Source organism: Salvelinus fontinalis, unplaced genomic scaffold (assembly GCF_029448725.1).
Source record: "Salvelinus fontinalis isolate EN_2023a unplaced genomic scaffold, ASM2944872v1 scaffold_0841, whole genome shotgun sequence".
Classification (NCBI taxonomy): Eukaryota; Metazoa; Chordata; class Actinopteri; order Salmoniformes; family Salmonidae; genus Salvelinus; species Salvelinus fontinalis.
In genome coordinates this window covers 39202-55779 of record NW_026601050.1, presented here as the reverse complement: position 1 = coordinate 55779, position 16578 = coordinate 39202, and the positions used below count along the sequence as shown (strand labels likewise).

The window sequence follows — 16578 nt, the reverse complement described above, 5'->3', positions numbered from 1 at the left end:
TTTTCAGGGAAGCCAGAAACCAATATACACAGGCAGTTAGAACAGCCAAGGCTAGCTTTTTCAAGCAGAAATTTGCTTCCTGCAACACAAATTCAAAAAAGTTCTGGGACACCGTAAAGTCCATGGAGAATAAGAACACCTCCTCCCAGCTTCCAACCGCCCTGAAGATAGGAAACACTGTCACCACCGACAAATCCACTATAATTGAGAATTTCAATAAGCATTTTTCTACGGCTGGCCATGCTTTCCACCTGGCTACCCCTACCCCGGACAACAGCACTGCCCTCCCCTCTGCTACTCGCCCAAGCCTTCCCCATTTCTCTTTCTCCCAAATACAGTCAGCTGATGTTCTTAATGAGCTGCAAAATCTGGACCCTTACAAATCAGCCGGGCTAGATAATCTGGACCCTTTCTTTCTAAAACTATCTGCTGAAATTGTTGCCACCCCTATTACTAGCCTCTTCAACCTCTCTTTCGTGTCGTCTGAGATCCCCAAAGATTGGAAAGCAGCTGCGGTTATCCCCCTCTTCAAAGGGGGGGACACCCTTGACCCTAACTGCTACAGACCTATATCTATCCTACCCTGCCTTTCTAAGGTCTTCGAAAGCCAAGTCAACAAACAGATTACCGACCATTTCGAATCACACCACACCTTCTCCGCTATGCAATTTGGTTTCAGAGCTGGTCATGGGTGCACCTCAGCCACGCTCAAGGTCATAAACGATATCGTAACCGCCATCGATAGGAAACAATACTGTGCAGCCGTATTCATTGACCTGGCCAAGGCTTTTGACTCTGTCAATCACCACATCCTCATTGGCAGACTCGACAGCCTTGGTTTCTCTAATGATTGCCTCGCCTGGTTCACCAACTACTTCTCTGATAGAGTTCAGTGTGTCAAATCGGAGGGTCTGTTGTCCGGGCCTCTGGCAGTCTCTATGGGGGTGCCACAGGGTTCAATTCTTGGACCGACTCTCTTCTCTGTTTACATCAATGATGTCGCTCTTGCTGCTGGTGATTCTCTGATCCACCTCTACGCAGACGACACTATTCTGTATACTTCTGGCCCTTCTTTTGACACTGTGTTAACAACCCTCCAGGCGAGCTTCAATGCCATACAACTCTCCTTCCGTGGCCTCCAACTGCTCTTAAATACAAGTAAAACCAAATGCATGCTCTTCAACCGATCGCTGCCTGCTCCTGCCCGCCTGTCCAACATCACTACTTTGGACGGCTCTGACTTAGAATATGTGGACAACTACAAATACCTAGGTGTCTGGTTAGACTGTAAACTCTCCTTCCAGACCCACATCAAACATCTCCAATCCAAAGTCAAATCTAGAATTGGCTTCCTATTCCGCAACAAAGCATCCTTTACTCATGCTGCCAAACATACCCTTGTAAAACTGACCATCCTACCAATCCTCGACTTCGGTGATGTCATTTACAAAATAGCCTCCAAAACCCTACTCAATAAATTGGATGCAGTCTATCACAGTGCCATCCGTTTTGTCAACAAAGCCCCATATACTACCCACCACTGCGACCTGTACACTCTCGTTGGCTGGCCCTCGCTTCATACTCGTCGCCAAACCCACTGGTTCCAGGTCATCTACAAGACCCTGCTAGGTAAAGTCCCCCCTTATCTCAGCTCGCTGGTCACCATAGCAGCACCTACCCGTAGCACGCGCTCCAGCAGGTATATCTCTCTAGTCACCCCCAAAACCAATTCTTCCTTTGGACGCCTCTCCTTCCAGTTCTCTGCTGCCAATGACTGGAACGAACTACAAAAATCTCTGAAGCTGGAAACACCTATCTCCCTCACTAGCTTTAAGCACCAGCTGTCAGAGCAGCTCATAGATTACTGCACCTGTACATAACCCATCTACAATTTAGCCCAAACAACTACCTCTTTACCTACTGTATTTATTTATTAATTTATTTTGCTCCTTTGCACCCCATTATTTCTGTCTCTACTTTGCACTTTCTTCCAATGCAAACCAACCATTCCAGTGTTTTTTTTAGTTTTTATTTTACTTGCTGTGTTGTACTCACTTCGCCTCCATGGCCTTTTTATATTTTATTTATTTATACATATATCTGTTTGCCTTCACCTCCCTTATCTCACCTCACTTGCTCACATTGTATATAGACTTATTTTTTTTATTTTTTTCACTGTATTATTGACTATATGTTTGTTTTTACTCCATGTGTAACTATGTGTTGTTGTATGTGTCGAACTGCTTTGCTTTATCTTGGCCAGGTCGCAATTGTAAATGAGAACGTGTTCTCAATTTGCCTACCTGGTTAAATAAAGGTTAAATAAAAAATAAATAAAAAATTTGCACACACTGTATATAGACTTTTCTACTGTATTATTGACTAAGTTTGTTTATTCCATGTGTAACTCTGTGTTGTTGTATGTGTCGAACTGCTTTGCTTTATCTTGGCCAGGTCGCAGTTACAAATGAGAACTTGTTCTCAACTAGCCTACCTGGTTAAATAATGGTGAAATATATATATATATATTTTTTAAGACAGGCTGTCTTGAATGATTCGCAAAAAATGCGAAAGTTAAAGACCAGTTACTGAGACAGGCTATTAGGCTTTTGCTTTAAGAGCAGCAAAGCAATTAGCCTAAGCAATGTCAATGTAACAAACTTGGAAATCAGGCTGTGAAAAGGCCATATCATTGAAGTGCTAGGTGTTGTCGTCGTCCTCCCTCCACTCCCTGGTCTGCAGTGATAAGTGAATGCAGGTGGGGTGCCACGGTAGGAGGGAGTGGGACTGCTGCAGCCTTCCAACAGCTGTTCCCACTTCCCTTTCCTGCCCTCGCCTCAGGGAAGGGTTTTGTGTCGACTTTTACTCACTGTCCCAACACTCCTCCAACACTGCTCTGGGGCTTCTCAACTGGAGCCCTGTTGTGCAGGACAACTCCAGTCTCTTAGACTAGAGCTGCATCCCATGGGTCTCGTGTTAAAAGTAGTGCACTATGTAGGGAATAGAGTGAGATTTGGGACGCAGCCTAGGGCTTCCCACCACCCATTCAGTAACCCCAAGCCTAAATTGTAACTTGGATGATCGTATAGCTTTTGGCCTAGAATAAACCAAGTTGCCACTTAGTTGTTCTCCGTTTCCTCCCAATTCAGTATTGAAAAGGAGCAGCAAAATCCAAAAGGAAACAGTCTAAAACCAACACCGGAGTCAAATAAACGGGAAAGACTGAGGAGAAACATGTCTATTCATCTGAAGGACAGGGTATGACGGCATTTCTCCACAGATACTATTTTCTACAGTACAGGGGGTTTTACATGACCAGATGGTCAGGCACACTTAGATTTTTCTTGTACAAATCCCAAATATACACTACTGTTCAAAAGTTTGGGGTCACTTAGAAATGTCCTTGTTTTTGAAAAGCAAATGTTTTGTCCATTAAAATAACATCAAATTGATCAGAAATACAGTGTAGACAATGTTATTGGTGTAAATTACTATTGTAGCTGGAAACGGGTGACTTTTTATGGAATATCTACACAGTCGTACAGAGGACCATTATCAGCAACCATCACTCCTGTGTTCCAATGGCACGTTGTGTTAGCTAATCCAGGTTTATCATTTTAAAAGGCTAATTGATCATCAGAAAACCCTTCTACAATTATGTTAGCATAGCTGAAAACTGTTGTTCTGATTAAAGAAGCAATAATACTGGCCATCTTTAGACTAGTTGAGTATCTGGAGCATCAGCATTTGTGGGCTCGATTACAGGCTCAAAATGGCCAGCAACAATGAACTTTCTTCTGAAACTCGTCAGTCTATTCTTGTTCTGGGAAATTAAGGCTATTCCATGCGAGAAATTGCCAAGACACTTAAGCTCTGGTACAACGCTGTGTACTACTCCCTTCACAGAGCAGCGCAAACTGGCTCTAACCAGAATAGAAAGGAGTGGGTGGCCCCGGTGCACAACTGAGAAAGAGGACAAGTACATTTAGTGTCTAGTTTGAGAAACAGACGCCTCACAAGTCCTCAACTGGCAGCTTCATTAAATAGTACCCGCAAAACACCAGTCTCAACGTCAACAGTGAAGAGGCGACTGCGTGATGCGCTGTTCTGTGAAGGGAGTAGTACATAGCGTTGTACGAGATCTTCCGTTTTTACATTAACAATGTCTACACTGTATTTCTGATCAATTTGATGTTATTTTAAATGCACAAAAAAAGTGCTTCTCTTTCAAAAACAAGGACATTTCTAAGTGACCCAACTTTTGAATGGTAGTGTATACGTTTCCATCCAAGACTGGCAGTGAACTTCCTTCCTTAGCTTTGATGTGAATTGAATATGGCGACCTACAGTAACGTATAGGCCCATTTAGCTTTCTCTAGCAACAGTGACCTATAGAAGTCAACAAGTTAAGCTCAACAACATTTAAGGGACTGATTTCCCTACTTCCACTGGTCCTTGCATCTCAAAAGAAGTGGATATCACAGAGCTCATCTTCAAGACACTGAGACAGAGAAACATAATATGGTCTATTTAATTCTGTACCCTGAGACTAACTGTACAATACACAGCAATCTTACTAACTTGTCATCTAGCTTCAGGCATTCCAATTCTATTTAAATCTCATCTATAACCAACTGCATTTCCCCACTGAGGCATGGGGAGTGAAGTGGAGTACAAGCAGTAGAATGCTGCCATGCTACGTGCTGAAAATGTACTGGTCACCGACTCTACTATGGTACGTGCTGGAGATGTACTGGTCACAGACTCTACTATGGTACGTGCTGGAGATGTACTGGTCACAGACTCTACTATGGTACGTGCTGGAGATGTACTGGTCACCGACTCTACTATGGTACGTGCTGGAGATGTACTGGTCACAGACTCTACTATGGTACGTGCTGGAGATGTACTGGTCACCGACTCTACTATGGTACGTGCTGGAGATGTACTGGTCACCGACTCTACTATGGTACGTGCTGGAGATGTACTGGTCACAGACTACTATGCTACATGGTCACAGACTCTACTATGGTACGTGCTGGAGATGTACTGGTCACAGACTCTACTATGGTACGTGCTGGAGATGTACTGGTCACAGACTCTACTATGGTACGTGCTGGAGATGTACTGGTCACAGACTCTACTATGGTACGTGCTGGAGATGTACTGGTCACCGACTCTACTATGGTACGTGCTGGAGATGTACTGGTCACAGACTCTACTATGGTACGTGCTGGAGATGTACTGGTCACAGACTCTACTATGGTACGTGCTGGAGATGTACTGGTCACAGACTCTACTATGGTACGTGCTGGAGATGTACTGGTCACAGACTACTATGGTACGTGCTGGAGATGTACTGGTCACAGACTACTAAGCTACATGGTCACAGACTCTACTATGGTACGTGCTGGAGATGTACTGGTCACAGACTCTACTATGGTACGTGCTGGAGATGTACTGGTCACAGACTCTACTATGGTACGTGCTGGAGATGTACTGGTCACAGACTACTATGGTACGTGCTGGAGATGTACTGGTCACAGACTACTAAGCTACATGGTCACAGACTCTACTATGGTACGTGCTGGAGATGTACTGGTCACAGACTCTACTATGGTACGTGCTGGAGATGTACTGGTCACAGACTCTACTATGGTACATGCTGGAGATGTACTGGTCACAGACTCTACTATGGTACGTGCTGGAGATGTACTGGTCACAGACTCTACTATGCTACATGGTCACAGACTGTACTTTGGATGGGTCACACGTCTGGATATGGTTAAAAAACAACATGGAGTAATTAAGGAGAAGTGGAACCCCGATTTTTGCTCCAGAGGCCCAAATGGCAACATGTTATCAGCAATATACATATATTTGTAATCAAATATCTCATGGTTCTCTCTTGAACCTCTGCAGCAGACATAGCCTACTATGGTAAGCAATGTGTTTGGAACATCAAATCACTAAATTGCAGTATTGAATCGTGATATAGAATCGTGATACGCTATATAATTTCATCCAATAAAATCTGATGTATATGATTTGAGACTGCTAGACCAATTGATCCAGCCTTTCCCAGGCGCTCTCTAGCAGCCAGGCCTAGAGAGACACACCCAGCCTGGTGATAGAGGCCTTGATAGTACCTCCCTGTCCCTGGTGGTACCATCTACCCCTTGAGGTGGGGCTGCCTGTGACAGAGCTACATTACAAAACCACTAAAGGCTAAACCTGTGTGACCCAGAAACAACACTGACTAACAGAACAGTCCTGGGGCACGCACAGCATTGTGGAACATTCAGATAGAAATATGTTACATAGAACAAACATGCCACTTCGACATGTAGAATAAGGAATCATGTCAGCTCATGTCATTTCTATCTGCAACAATCTACTAGTCTTCTTTCTTTGGATTACCTGCCATTTAGGGACCTACCTTCTGCAACAACGCAGCATGTTTACCACAGCACAAGATCATGTCTGGGAACAGAGAGAGCTAGCTAGATCAGTGAGCTACACTACAGGCACTTTCCAGGGCCTAGCTCTCTCTCTTTGTCTCCTCTCTGGTGTGAAATCCCCCCCACTGCAGTAATAATGACTCCCTCCCTGGGTGAGCACTCCACGCCACTCTCCCCCTCACTAGATGAACTATCTATTTACAGAGCATTGTGCCACGTACGATCAAACAACCAAACCAGGCATCCATCCATAAGCAGGCAGGCTTGTGATTGCATTACTTTGAATGGAGAGGGATGAGAAAAACAAAACGCTAGGCAATTGCTTAAAGAGTGCTGCTCACTGTAGCTAAGAATAAAGGAGATGTGGACAGAGAGAAGACATCTTTGGCAGCTTGTTGTGGGGTGGATACGGCTGTAGCTAGCAGCAGCCTTTGTCGGGGAGCTGGAAAGGGAGTGAAATTAATCATTGCACAAAAACACACACGACAGGGGCTGCTTTTAGTAAGCTGATCCAGGGAGAGCCACAGAGAGCTCCCCATCACCAGATACAGTCCAGGGAAGTGTTGATAGGACTGATTACTGTACACATTAACTTCACTCTCATTCCACTTCTATTTAACCAGCTGATGGGCTATGGAGCATGCTGTAATAAGGTAACATTGCTATTCCAGAGAATGATTAACATGTAACCTAGTGTTTCAAACCGTTGGACAGGACAAGCCATGTACACGCAGCAGCAACAGCAGCAAATGTTGGGAGACAAAGACAGGAACTGGAGTCCATCTGTTCTTCTGAGACGACTCAGCCATGCGTGCAGGAAGCCTTTACAGTTAGCGCTGTGGGATTACAGAGGGCCTCAAATCTCCCACTGTCACAGATGCCCTGATCCAAGACCCTGGAAAACACAGCCCGTCACTCAGGTCTGGGCCCCTGCTATAGAACCCTGAAACAGATTTACGAATCGTAACGAAGACCGTTACAAATATTGACCAATGCGAAAACAAGACGGGAGGCTGTGGGGGTCTAATGTTTGAAAGTGTAAAACAGCCTCACAAATGTAATAATACAGCAGGGTAAATATGACTTACTATTATACCCAATAGGCCTTTCTCATTGTCCCCACTGATTCAACAGGAGCCTTTTCTCCTTGTCTCAGTCACCACACAAAACCACTGGCTCCTTCCCTACAGTGTGCCAGCAATCTAGTTAGTGCAGGCCTGTAATAAAGGGGCCATGCAGTGAAGGACCTGTTCAATGTGGCATCACATGGACTGACACAGCAGCAGAGGGAGGGATGGGGGTCACACGGTTCCTGTAAGGGCAGACAAAGGCGTGCTGATGAGGGCCGGATGTCAGACGAGGGGGCACAACGGGGCCAAACCCGGGACAGCTAAAGCCCAGAATTGGTATTCCATTCAGTGACTGCCTGATTGACTCATTGCTTGGGATGTGTGTGCAGTGGAATGGGACCCACACAATGTCTAACAAGAAGGGAAGCGTTCCTGCCAGCCCAACCCTTCGCTCCCTCACTTCTGGAGTCACTTCAGCAAAGACACAATATAACACATGCACACAGACCACCTCACCCAATGGACCCCTTCCCCCACGCACAAAAAGATGCTGAGTTGAGTGACGGACCTTGAGGCAGGCGACTCCAGGAATGATGACGGATAACTCAGCCCAGCGAAGCACATGAAAACACAGCCCCAGGCTCCCATAGGACAGCCTCCCTGAAGATTCACTGGCTGTCCGACATGCTTCAGAGATCCGCTATCCAATCACTTATTATGGGCTTTCAGTTGGGGATTCAGGCCCTATCCAGCCCAGCCTGAGAGAGGTTTAACCTTACACAACAATGTCTGGTTATGAATATCCATAATAATACAAATAAAATATCCATATCCTGATTAACTCTCAAGTAAGGAAAATGTGTCACTGACTCAGTACAACACAAGATGGGCAACATCAGAAAAAACAACGTAAGGAAGAAGTTCCCTACATGTTTAAGGGCACCTTCAGAAAAGTAATCTTCCCTTGTTGCTACTACGAGCACAACTTCAAATCAAATCAAAGTTTATTTGTCACGTGCGCCGAATACAACAGGTGTAGACCTTACAGTGAAATGCTTACTTACAGGCTCTAACCAATAGTGCAAAAAAGGTGTTAGGTGAACAATAGGTAAGTAAAGAAATAAAACAATAGTAAAAGGACAGGCTATATACAGTAGCGAGGCTATATACAGTAGCGAGGCTACATACAGACACCGGTTAGTCAGGCTGATTGAGGTAGTATGTACATGTAGATATGGTTAAATTGACTATGCATATATGATGAACGAAGAGTAGCAGTAGCGTAAAAGAGGGGTTGGTGGGTGGCGGGACACAATGCAGATAGCCCGGTTAGCCAATGTGCGGGAGCACTGGTTGGTCGGCCCAATTGAGGTAGTATGTACATGAATGTATAGTTAAAGTGACTATGCATATATGATAAACAGAGTAGCAGCAGTGTAAAAAGAGGGGTTGGGGGGGGGGGGGGGACACAATGCAAATAGTCCGGGTAGCCATTTGATTACCTGTTCAGGAGTCTTATGGCTTGAGGGTAAAAACTGTTGAGAAGCATTTTTGTCCTGGACTTGGCACTCCGGTACCGCTTGCCATGCGGTAGTAGAGAGAACAGTCTATGACTGGAGTGGCTGGGGTCTTTGACAATTTTTATGGCCTTCTTAGCCCCAGTGATGTACTGGGCCGTACGAACTACCCTCTGTAGTGCCTTGCGGTCAGAGGCCAAGCAATTGCCGTACCAGGCAGTGATGCAACCAGTCAGGATGCTCTCGATGTTGCAGCTGTAGAACTTTTTGAGGATCTCAGGACCCATGACAAATCTTTTTAGTTTCCTGAGGGGGAATAGGCATTGTCGTGCCCTCTTCACAACTGTCTTGGTGTGTTTGGACCATTCTAGTTTGATGTTGATGTGGACAACAAGGAACTTGAAGCTCTCAACCTGCTCCACTACAGCCCCGTCGATGGGAATGGGGGCATGCTCGGTCCTCCTTTTCCTGTAGTCCACAATCATCTCCTTAGTATTGGTTACATTGAGGGATATGTTGTTATTCTGGCACCACCCGGCCAGGTCTCTGACCTCCTCCCTATAGGCTGTCTCGTCATTGATCAGGCCTAACACTGTTGTGTCGTCTGCAAACTTAATGATGGTGTTGGACTCGTGCCTGGCCATGCAGTTGTGGGTGAATTGGGAGTACAGGAGGGAACTGAGCATGCACCCCTGTGGAGCTCCAGTGTTGAGGATCAGATGTGTTGCTAATTACCCTCATCACCTGGGGGCGGCCCGTCAGGAAGTCCAGGATCCAGTTGCAGAGGGAGGTGTTTAGTCCCAGGATCCTTAGCTTAGTGATGAGCTTTGAGGGTACTATGGTGTTGAACGCTGAGCTGTAGTCAATGAATAACATTCTCACATAAGTGTTCCTTTTGTCCAGGTGGGAAAGGGCAGTTTGGAGTGCAATAGAGATTGCATCATCTGTGGATCTGTTTGGGCGGTATGCAAATTGGAGTGCTTTCTGGGATAATGGTGTTGATGTGAGCCATTACCAACCTTTCAAAGCACTTCATGGCTACGGACGTGAGTGCTACGGGTCTGTAGTCATTTAGGCAGGTTGCCTTTGTGTTCTTGGGCACAGGGACTATGGTGGTCTGCTTGAAACATGTTGGTATTACAGACTCAATCAGGGACATGTTGAAAATGTCAGTGAAGACACCTGCCAGTTGGTCAGCACATGCCCGGAGCACACGTCCTGGTAATCTGTCTGGCCCTGCAGCCTTGTATATGTTGACCTGTTTAAAGGTCTTACTCATGTCGGCTACGGAGAGCGTGATCACAAAGTCATCCGGAACAGCTGATGCTATCATGCATGCCTCAGTGTAGCTTGCCTCGAAGCGAGCATAGAAGAAGTTTAGCTCGCCTGGTAGGCCTGTGTCACTGGGCAGCACGCGGCTGTGCTTCCCTTTGTAGTCTGTAATAGTTTGCAAGCCCTGCCACATAAGACGAGCGTTGGAGACGGTGTAGTATGAATCAATCTTAACCCTGTATTGACACTTTGCCTGTTTGATGGTTCGTCGCAGGGCATAGCAGGATTTCTTGTAAGCTTGAAAGCACATTGAAAGCTGCAGCTCTACCCTTTCAGTGCTTAGGGTTAAGTCTACTGTACCTTTGAAATACTAGGCTAAGTGTAGGCTACACCTATTCTCAATACTAAATGTCTACCTTCAAATATAAAAATGGCTCACATATTTTTGTCCATGTGTTTAACAATAAGAGGAAACTTTGTTCAACTCTCTCCAAGTCTTTTAAACCATAGTTTGTAGTCATTCCGTATAGCGACAGTGCTATAGATAATAGCCCATTGTACTCAGTTGGTTGTGAAGTCCTGGGGGCTTCCAGATCCACAGCCAGGGTAAATTACAGAATAATGAGACTCTCTCAGGTCCTCACGAGCACCACTTCCTACACAAGTGCACCTTCACAGATCAATGCAAAGCCTACATGTTGTTGAAAAGATGCCCATCCAGTGAAGTACTGCCCAGGCAGGTGAAAGAGGAGTGAGGACACAGGGTTAGGCTTATTCCCACTACACGAGATGCTGAGAAAGAAAAATACCGGTCAACCAGTACAGTATGTCACCAATTAACTGGAAACATTCAAGCAGTCAGTGTAACTTAGCTATAACAGTCACATATAAAAGTAGATAGAAGTGGATTTATGTAGTAGATTATAGGTATTTCATGTTGCAGGCATTACTGATGCAAGATCCATTGCCACTCAGACAGCAAGCGTTGATGTGGTGTGAGTGATCAAGAGGGAGACGGAAAGAGGGAAAGGAGAGAAACAGAAGAGGGGGAGACAGAAGAGAAAAACAGAAGAGGGAGTGCGCCTACAGCAGCATGAAGTGTAACAAGACATTCCATACCTCTACTGGGACAGTTTCATTCAATCTGAAGGACAGACCTGACCTATTCCATGTTATGGAGGTAGGTGCCAACGTCACAGGCAGATCCCCATTTTGTTTTCTGTCTTAGGAAGAGTTTCAAACCCTATGTTACATGGCCAGGCCATTCTGACATGAAGTCCCTATTGAGCTTGCTCCAGATTTTTAAGCTCTCTTGTGCCGCAGCAAATTAAGTGTGTGGTTTGTTCTCGGCGTCAGTCAGCCCCATAAGAAGTCCCTCTCCAAAGATGGCGTTAGTTTCGGGTTTTGGTTACATGGGGGAGGCTGTGGTGATCTGGAGCACAGAGGACTGTGCTGTGCTGCCTACTGCAGGGACACACTCCACACAAAACAGCTGCGCAGTTTCGCTGACCCCAAACCCGCTAATACACAAACAAGGACAACTCAAGCGTAGATGGAGGTCCGCACAAGCGTGCCATGCATGCACACAAATAGCTTTTTTTCTTGAACATATGCCCCACACACAGGTCCTTGTATGTGATTGTGCAGGTGGCTTCCAGTAAGAGTAAACCTGCTCTGACCCGTCACAGACACAGTGACATCTTCAGAGAACAGTTGGGGTTCACTTCACAGCGCTACACTCGTGCGTGCTCACAATACACTGTCATCGCTATCATGCAGGCTACAGACAAGAGCCGAAAACTAGCTGAAACAAATGCGGTTGCTAGAAGTGACCACTATCCACATTTAACTCCGGCAAACTACACCCAATGACAAAATAAAAAAGCACAAGTAGGCTAAAAGCTTAACTAGAGCTGCAAAGGGTTCAGCAGCAAGTATTGACAAAGAAGCATTTTCACCCTACTAGAAAAAAACTGCCTTTGTTCAACAACTTTTTCCCTGCAGCACTTGTTTTTGTGACTCTCAGCGGAGGAAGGGCTTAGTCTTGTTTGTGGTTTTCTCCAACCCCCTCCTCCTACCCCATATTTGAACAAGAACTGAGGTCACTCAATCAGCTGTTCCTAGTCCCACCCTCTACTGGTTTCCGGGTAGTAACAGACCTACCCAATCATTAAACTCCCTTCCACTGCAGGGCACACTGGGGACAAAAACAAAACTTGTTCTCCCCCCTCCTGAATCTTGCAGGGAACTTCAATAGGCCTAGAATATTTTTCAATAATTTTGCACTGCACTTTGGCATATACAACGAAAATGAACTTTAAAAAACAGTTTTTTAAATTGCCTTTGTTCTTTTCTTTGTAGACGTATAAAGGCAGAAAGCGATCTATAACAAAATGGGAACTCTCGAGTTGTTGTTGAAAGCAAAGTAAAGAATTAGACAGCACAACGCAAGTCCATGAAGCCCCACAATCCTAGATGGTTAAGCCGTAGTTCTCTAGCCAATGGTTCTTTAGTGGTTATCGAAATATGAGAATAAGCTTTTCTGCAAACTATTCTATTCCGCAATGCAGCCATGTTATGATAGATACACATCCAATATTTCTGCCTACCTAGCAAAGCATACTTAACAGCTAATCAAATAAACAGATTGGTATTTTCGTGATAGATAAGTTATTCATAATTTAATAGAAAATAACAAAATAGCTAGCTATACTTCGAAGAGGACCAAATCTCAGATAGGGCTCGCGTTTAGTTTGCCTTCGAGACTCAGTGATGGTCGAAATAAAGCAGTTTTCATGTAGCGTTATGTAAACAAACATGATAAGTCAACCTGAAAATGGGATAAAAAGTGCTTTAGCTAATAGCCTTCATGACCGCAGGCTTGAGTCTTAATCAATGTTCGTCATTTCGGTCAATAATACATACAATATATAAAAATCGTTAAGTTTAAATTGCATTTTCCACTAGGTAAGTTAAGATAGCTAGCTAGGTCAACTCGAGCAAAACAACAGGATGTCCGTTTGTGTAACGATAGCTAGCTAGCCGGACAATATTTTTTTATTTGGGATTATTAGCTACTGTAACCACGTCAAAAATACTGAGCTTTGTTTATACACCTGGCTGGTTTGAAAAAACTAATTAACGTTATACTCCTTGTTCCAACATTTTAAATGGTTTAAAAACAAGATAGCTAAAGCTAACAAGCAGGTAATTATCAACAAACTTGGCAACACATTCTATCAGTCTCTGTGCCTGGTCTGGTTAATTAGTTAACGTTAGCTAGGCATCATAGCTAACTGTGGCATGCAATTCATCAAGGTAACGTTAGCTAGCTACCTAAGCCAAGTTATCTACTGTAACGTTAGCTAGCTAGCATTAGAAATACACTTTTTTTTAATACACATAGTTAACGTTATTGCCATTAAACGTGAGCAATAATCAATGCTATTAATGTATTATACAAACTATGCATTTCAAGCAGCTGTCATTACTAGTCATCTGTAGCAAGATGGAAAACCACAGAAAAAAATATCGCTAGCTAACTAGTGTAAAACGTTATCAGCTAGCTTTAATTCTTCTGTTGTTTATGTTCTGAAAGGATACAGTTTCACCACGTCAGTATCCATTCGCCTTTTACCCGGACTTGGAGACGACATTTTTATATTCCACTGTAGAACACCAAGTCGTAAAGTGATGGCAGCTCAAACGTCTAGCTGTATTATCCCAAAGTTTACATTTGCTTTCGTCGCAAATGCGTATAACGAAATCTTTCCACGTCCCCTACTCTATCTGAAGCAACGTATAGCCCTTCTCTCTCGCTGCCTAGCTCTCACTGTCCTGAAGCTTCTGCTATCCCTCCGCCGATTGCGTCATATACACGAGACAAAAAACGTCAACATAAATGGCAAAATTGTGTTAGTAGTCTTTACAGATTTATCAACGTAAAATGTTTTGATGGACAAGCTACCACAAAGCTAAGCTATTATTTTGACTATAGACTGAGATTTTAATATGAAAATAAAGTGTTTGCTTTAAAAAAAAAAGTGGTAATGGCACTCCCTGTGAATTATCTCTCTCCCCCTGCCAGAACCCACCCCCCTTCTAATTTCCTTAATTTTGTTGCTAGAGTCAAATACATTCTATGGTACACATCAGAGTAAAATACTTTCTTTTGAACAAACTTCACGTCAGATTAGGCAACCGAAATTAATAATGAATGTATGTGTGTTATATTAAACATAGAGGAGAGAGTAAAATGTTGGCAAGCAATAAACATTTCAGAACAACTATGGCTGAATTATTATCCTTACACTTTCAAAAATATTAGTCGAATAAGACATGGGAGAGATGACGATTTTTGTCAGAGATTTATTCATAGACTAATACATATCAGTAGCGGATTTAGGTACAGGCGACATCTTGCCAGAGGCGGCACGGGGCGCCCGCACTCAGGGCGCTGAAGGGGGTTCGCCCAGGGCGCCATACAAGCTAGAACCGCCGCATATACCTGAAACAAATAGCCAAAACGAAAACTGCAGACAAAAATGCTTTCTGCTACTAAGATCAGTGAAATGTAGGGTAAACTGACAACGGAGTTAAGAGCAGAAATCTCAACTAGCAAACAAGTTGCAGCAATGAAGAACTAGAATTCTGTCGGGGAGATTTTCGGCACAACACCATCTCACAAGGAGTATTCCATAACGTACCGTCGGACAGCAGGATCTCTTTCCCCACAGCCCAATGCAAACTGCACATCGTGTAGTCCACCCGCAACCCCAATCCAGCCACACACACACACACACACACACACACACACACACTACTCATGAATCACAAGGTCAAAGGCGCTGCAGAGGCAAAAAAAAAAAAACGAAATAGAGCAGAGGGCCACATTAATCAGCGTAAGTGTGTGAGAGGGAGCAACCAGTTGCTGGTATCAAATCCTATCCGTTGTGCCCTTCAGCAAGGCACTTAACCCCACACAAGAACAGGCCCCCTCTCCAAAACCTGTATATGTACAGTACCAGTCAAAAGTTTGGCCACACCTACTCATTCAAGGGTTTTTCTTAATTTTTTACTATTTTCTACATTGTAGAATAATAGTGAATACATCCAAACTAGGACATATATGAAATCATGTAGTAACCAAAAAAGTATTAAACAAATCAAAATATATTTTATATTTCAGATTCTAAAAAAGTAACCACCCTGGAATGCATTTCAATTAACAGTTGTGCCTTGATAAAAGTTAATTTGTGTATTTTTTTCCTTCTTAATGCATTTGAGCCAATCAGTTGTGTTGTGACAAGGTATGGGTGGTGTACAGAAGATAGCCATATTTGGTAAAAGACCAAGTCCATATTGTGGCAAGAACAGCTCAAATAAGCAAAGAGAAATGACAGTCCAACATTACTTTAAGACATGAAGGTCAGTCTATCTGAAAAATTTAAAGAATTTGAAAGTTTCTTCAAGTGCAGTTGCAAAAACCATCAAGCGCTATGATACTGGCTCTCATGAGGACCGCCACAGGAAGACCCAGAGTTACTTCCACTGCAGAGGATAAGTTCATTAGAGTTACCAGCCTCAGAAATCGGCAATTAACTGCACTTCCGATTGCAGCCCAAATAATTGCTTCACAGAGTTCAAGTAACAGACACATCAACTGTTCAGAGGAGACCTTGTCAGAATCAGTCCTTCATGGTCAAATTGCTGCAAAGAAACCACTACTAACAGACACCAATAAGAAAAAAGACTTGCTTGGGCCAAGAAACACAAGCAACGGACATTAGACCGGTGGAAATTTAAGTCCAAATTTGCGATTTTTGGTTCCAACCACCGTGTCTTTGTGAGACGCAGAGCAGGAGAATGGATGATCTCCACGTGTGAAGCATGTAGGTGGTGTGATGGTGCTCTGCTGCGGACACTATCAGTGATTTATTTAGAATTCAAGGCACACTTAACCAGCATTGCTACCATAACATTCTGCAGCAATACACCATCCCACCTGGTTTGCGCTTTGTGGGACGATCATTTCTTTTTCAACAGGACAATGACCCAAAACACACCTCCAGGCTGTGTAAGGGCTATTTGACCAATAAGGAGTGTGATGGAGTGCTGCATCAGATGACCTGGCCTCAACAATCACCCGATCTCAACCCAATTGAGATGGTTTGGGATGAGTTGGACCGCAGTGAAGGAAAAGCAGCCAACAAGTGCTCAGCATGTGGGAACTCCTTCAAGACCGTTGGAAAAGCATTC

The 16578-nt window shown here is 44.1% G+C and overlaps 1 protein-coding gene across 2 annotated transcripts in view; it reads right to left on the bottom strand.

Moving 5' to 3' along the window:
- Positions 1-14186, bottom strand: part of LOC129847433 (ubiquitin-conjugating enzyme E2 H) — a 36733-nt gene extending 22547 nt beyond the window's left edge. Inside the window, exon 1 of one of the 2 annotated variants that reach the window (XM_055915225.1) lies at positions 13924-14186. In XM_055915225.1, the coding sequence (XP_055771200.1) occupies positions 13924-13976 (53 nt within the window). In that variant the 5' untranslated portion in view covers positions 13977-14186. The remainder of the gene's footprint in view (positions 1-13923) is intronic. The other variant, XM_055915224.1, reaches the window with a different exon arrangement.
- Positions 14187-16578: the final 2392 nt, after the last annotated feature.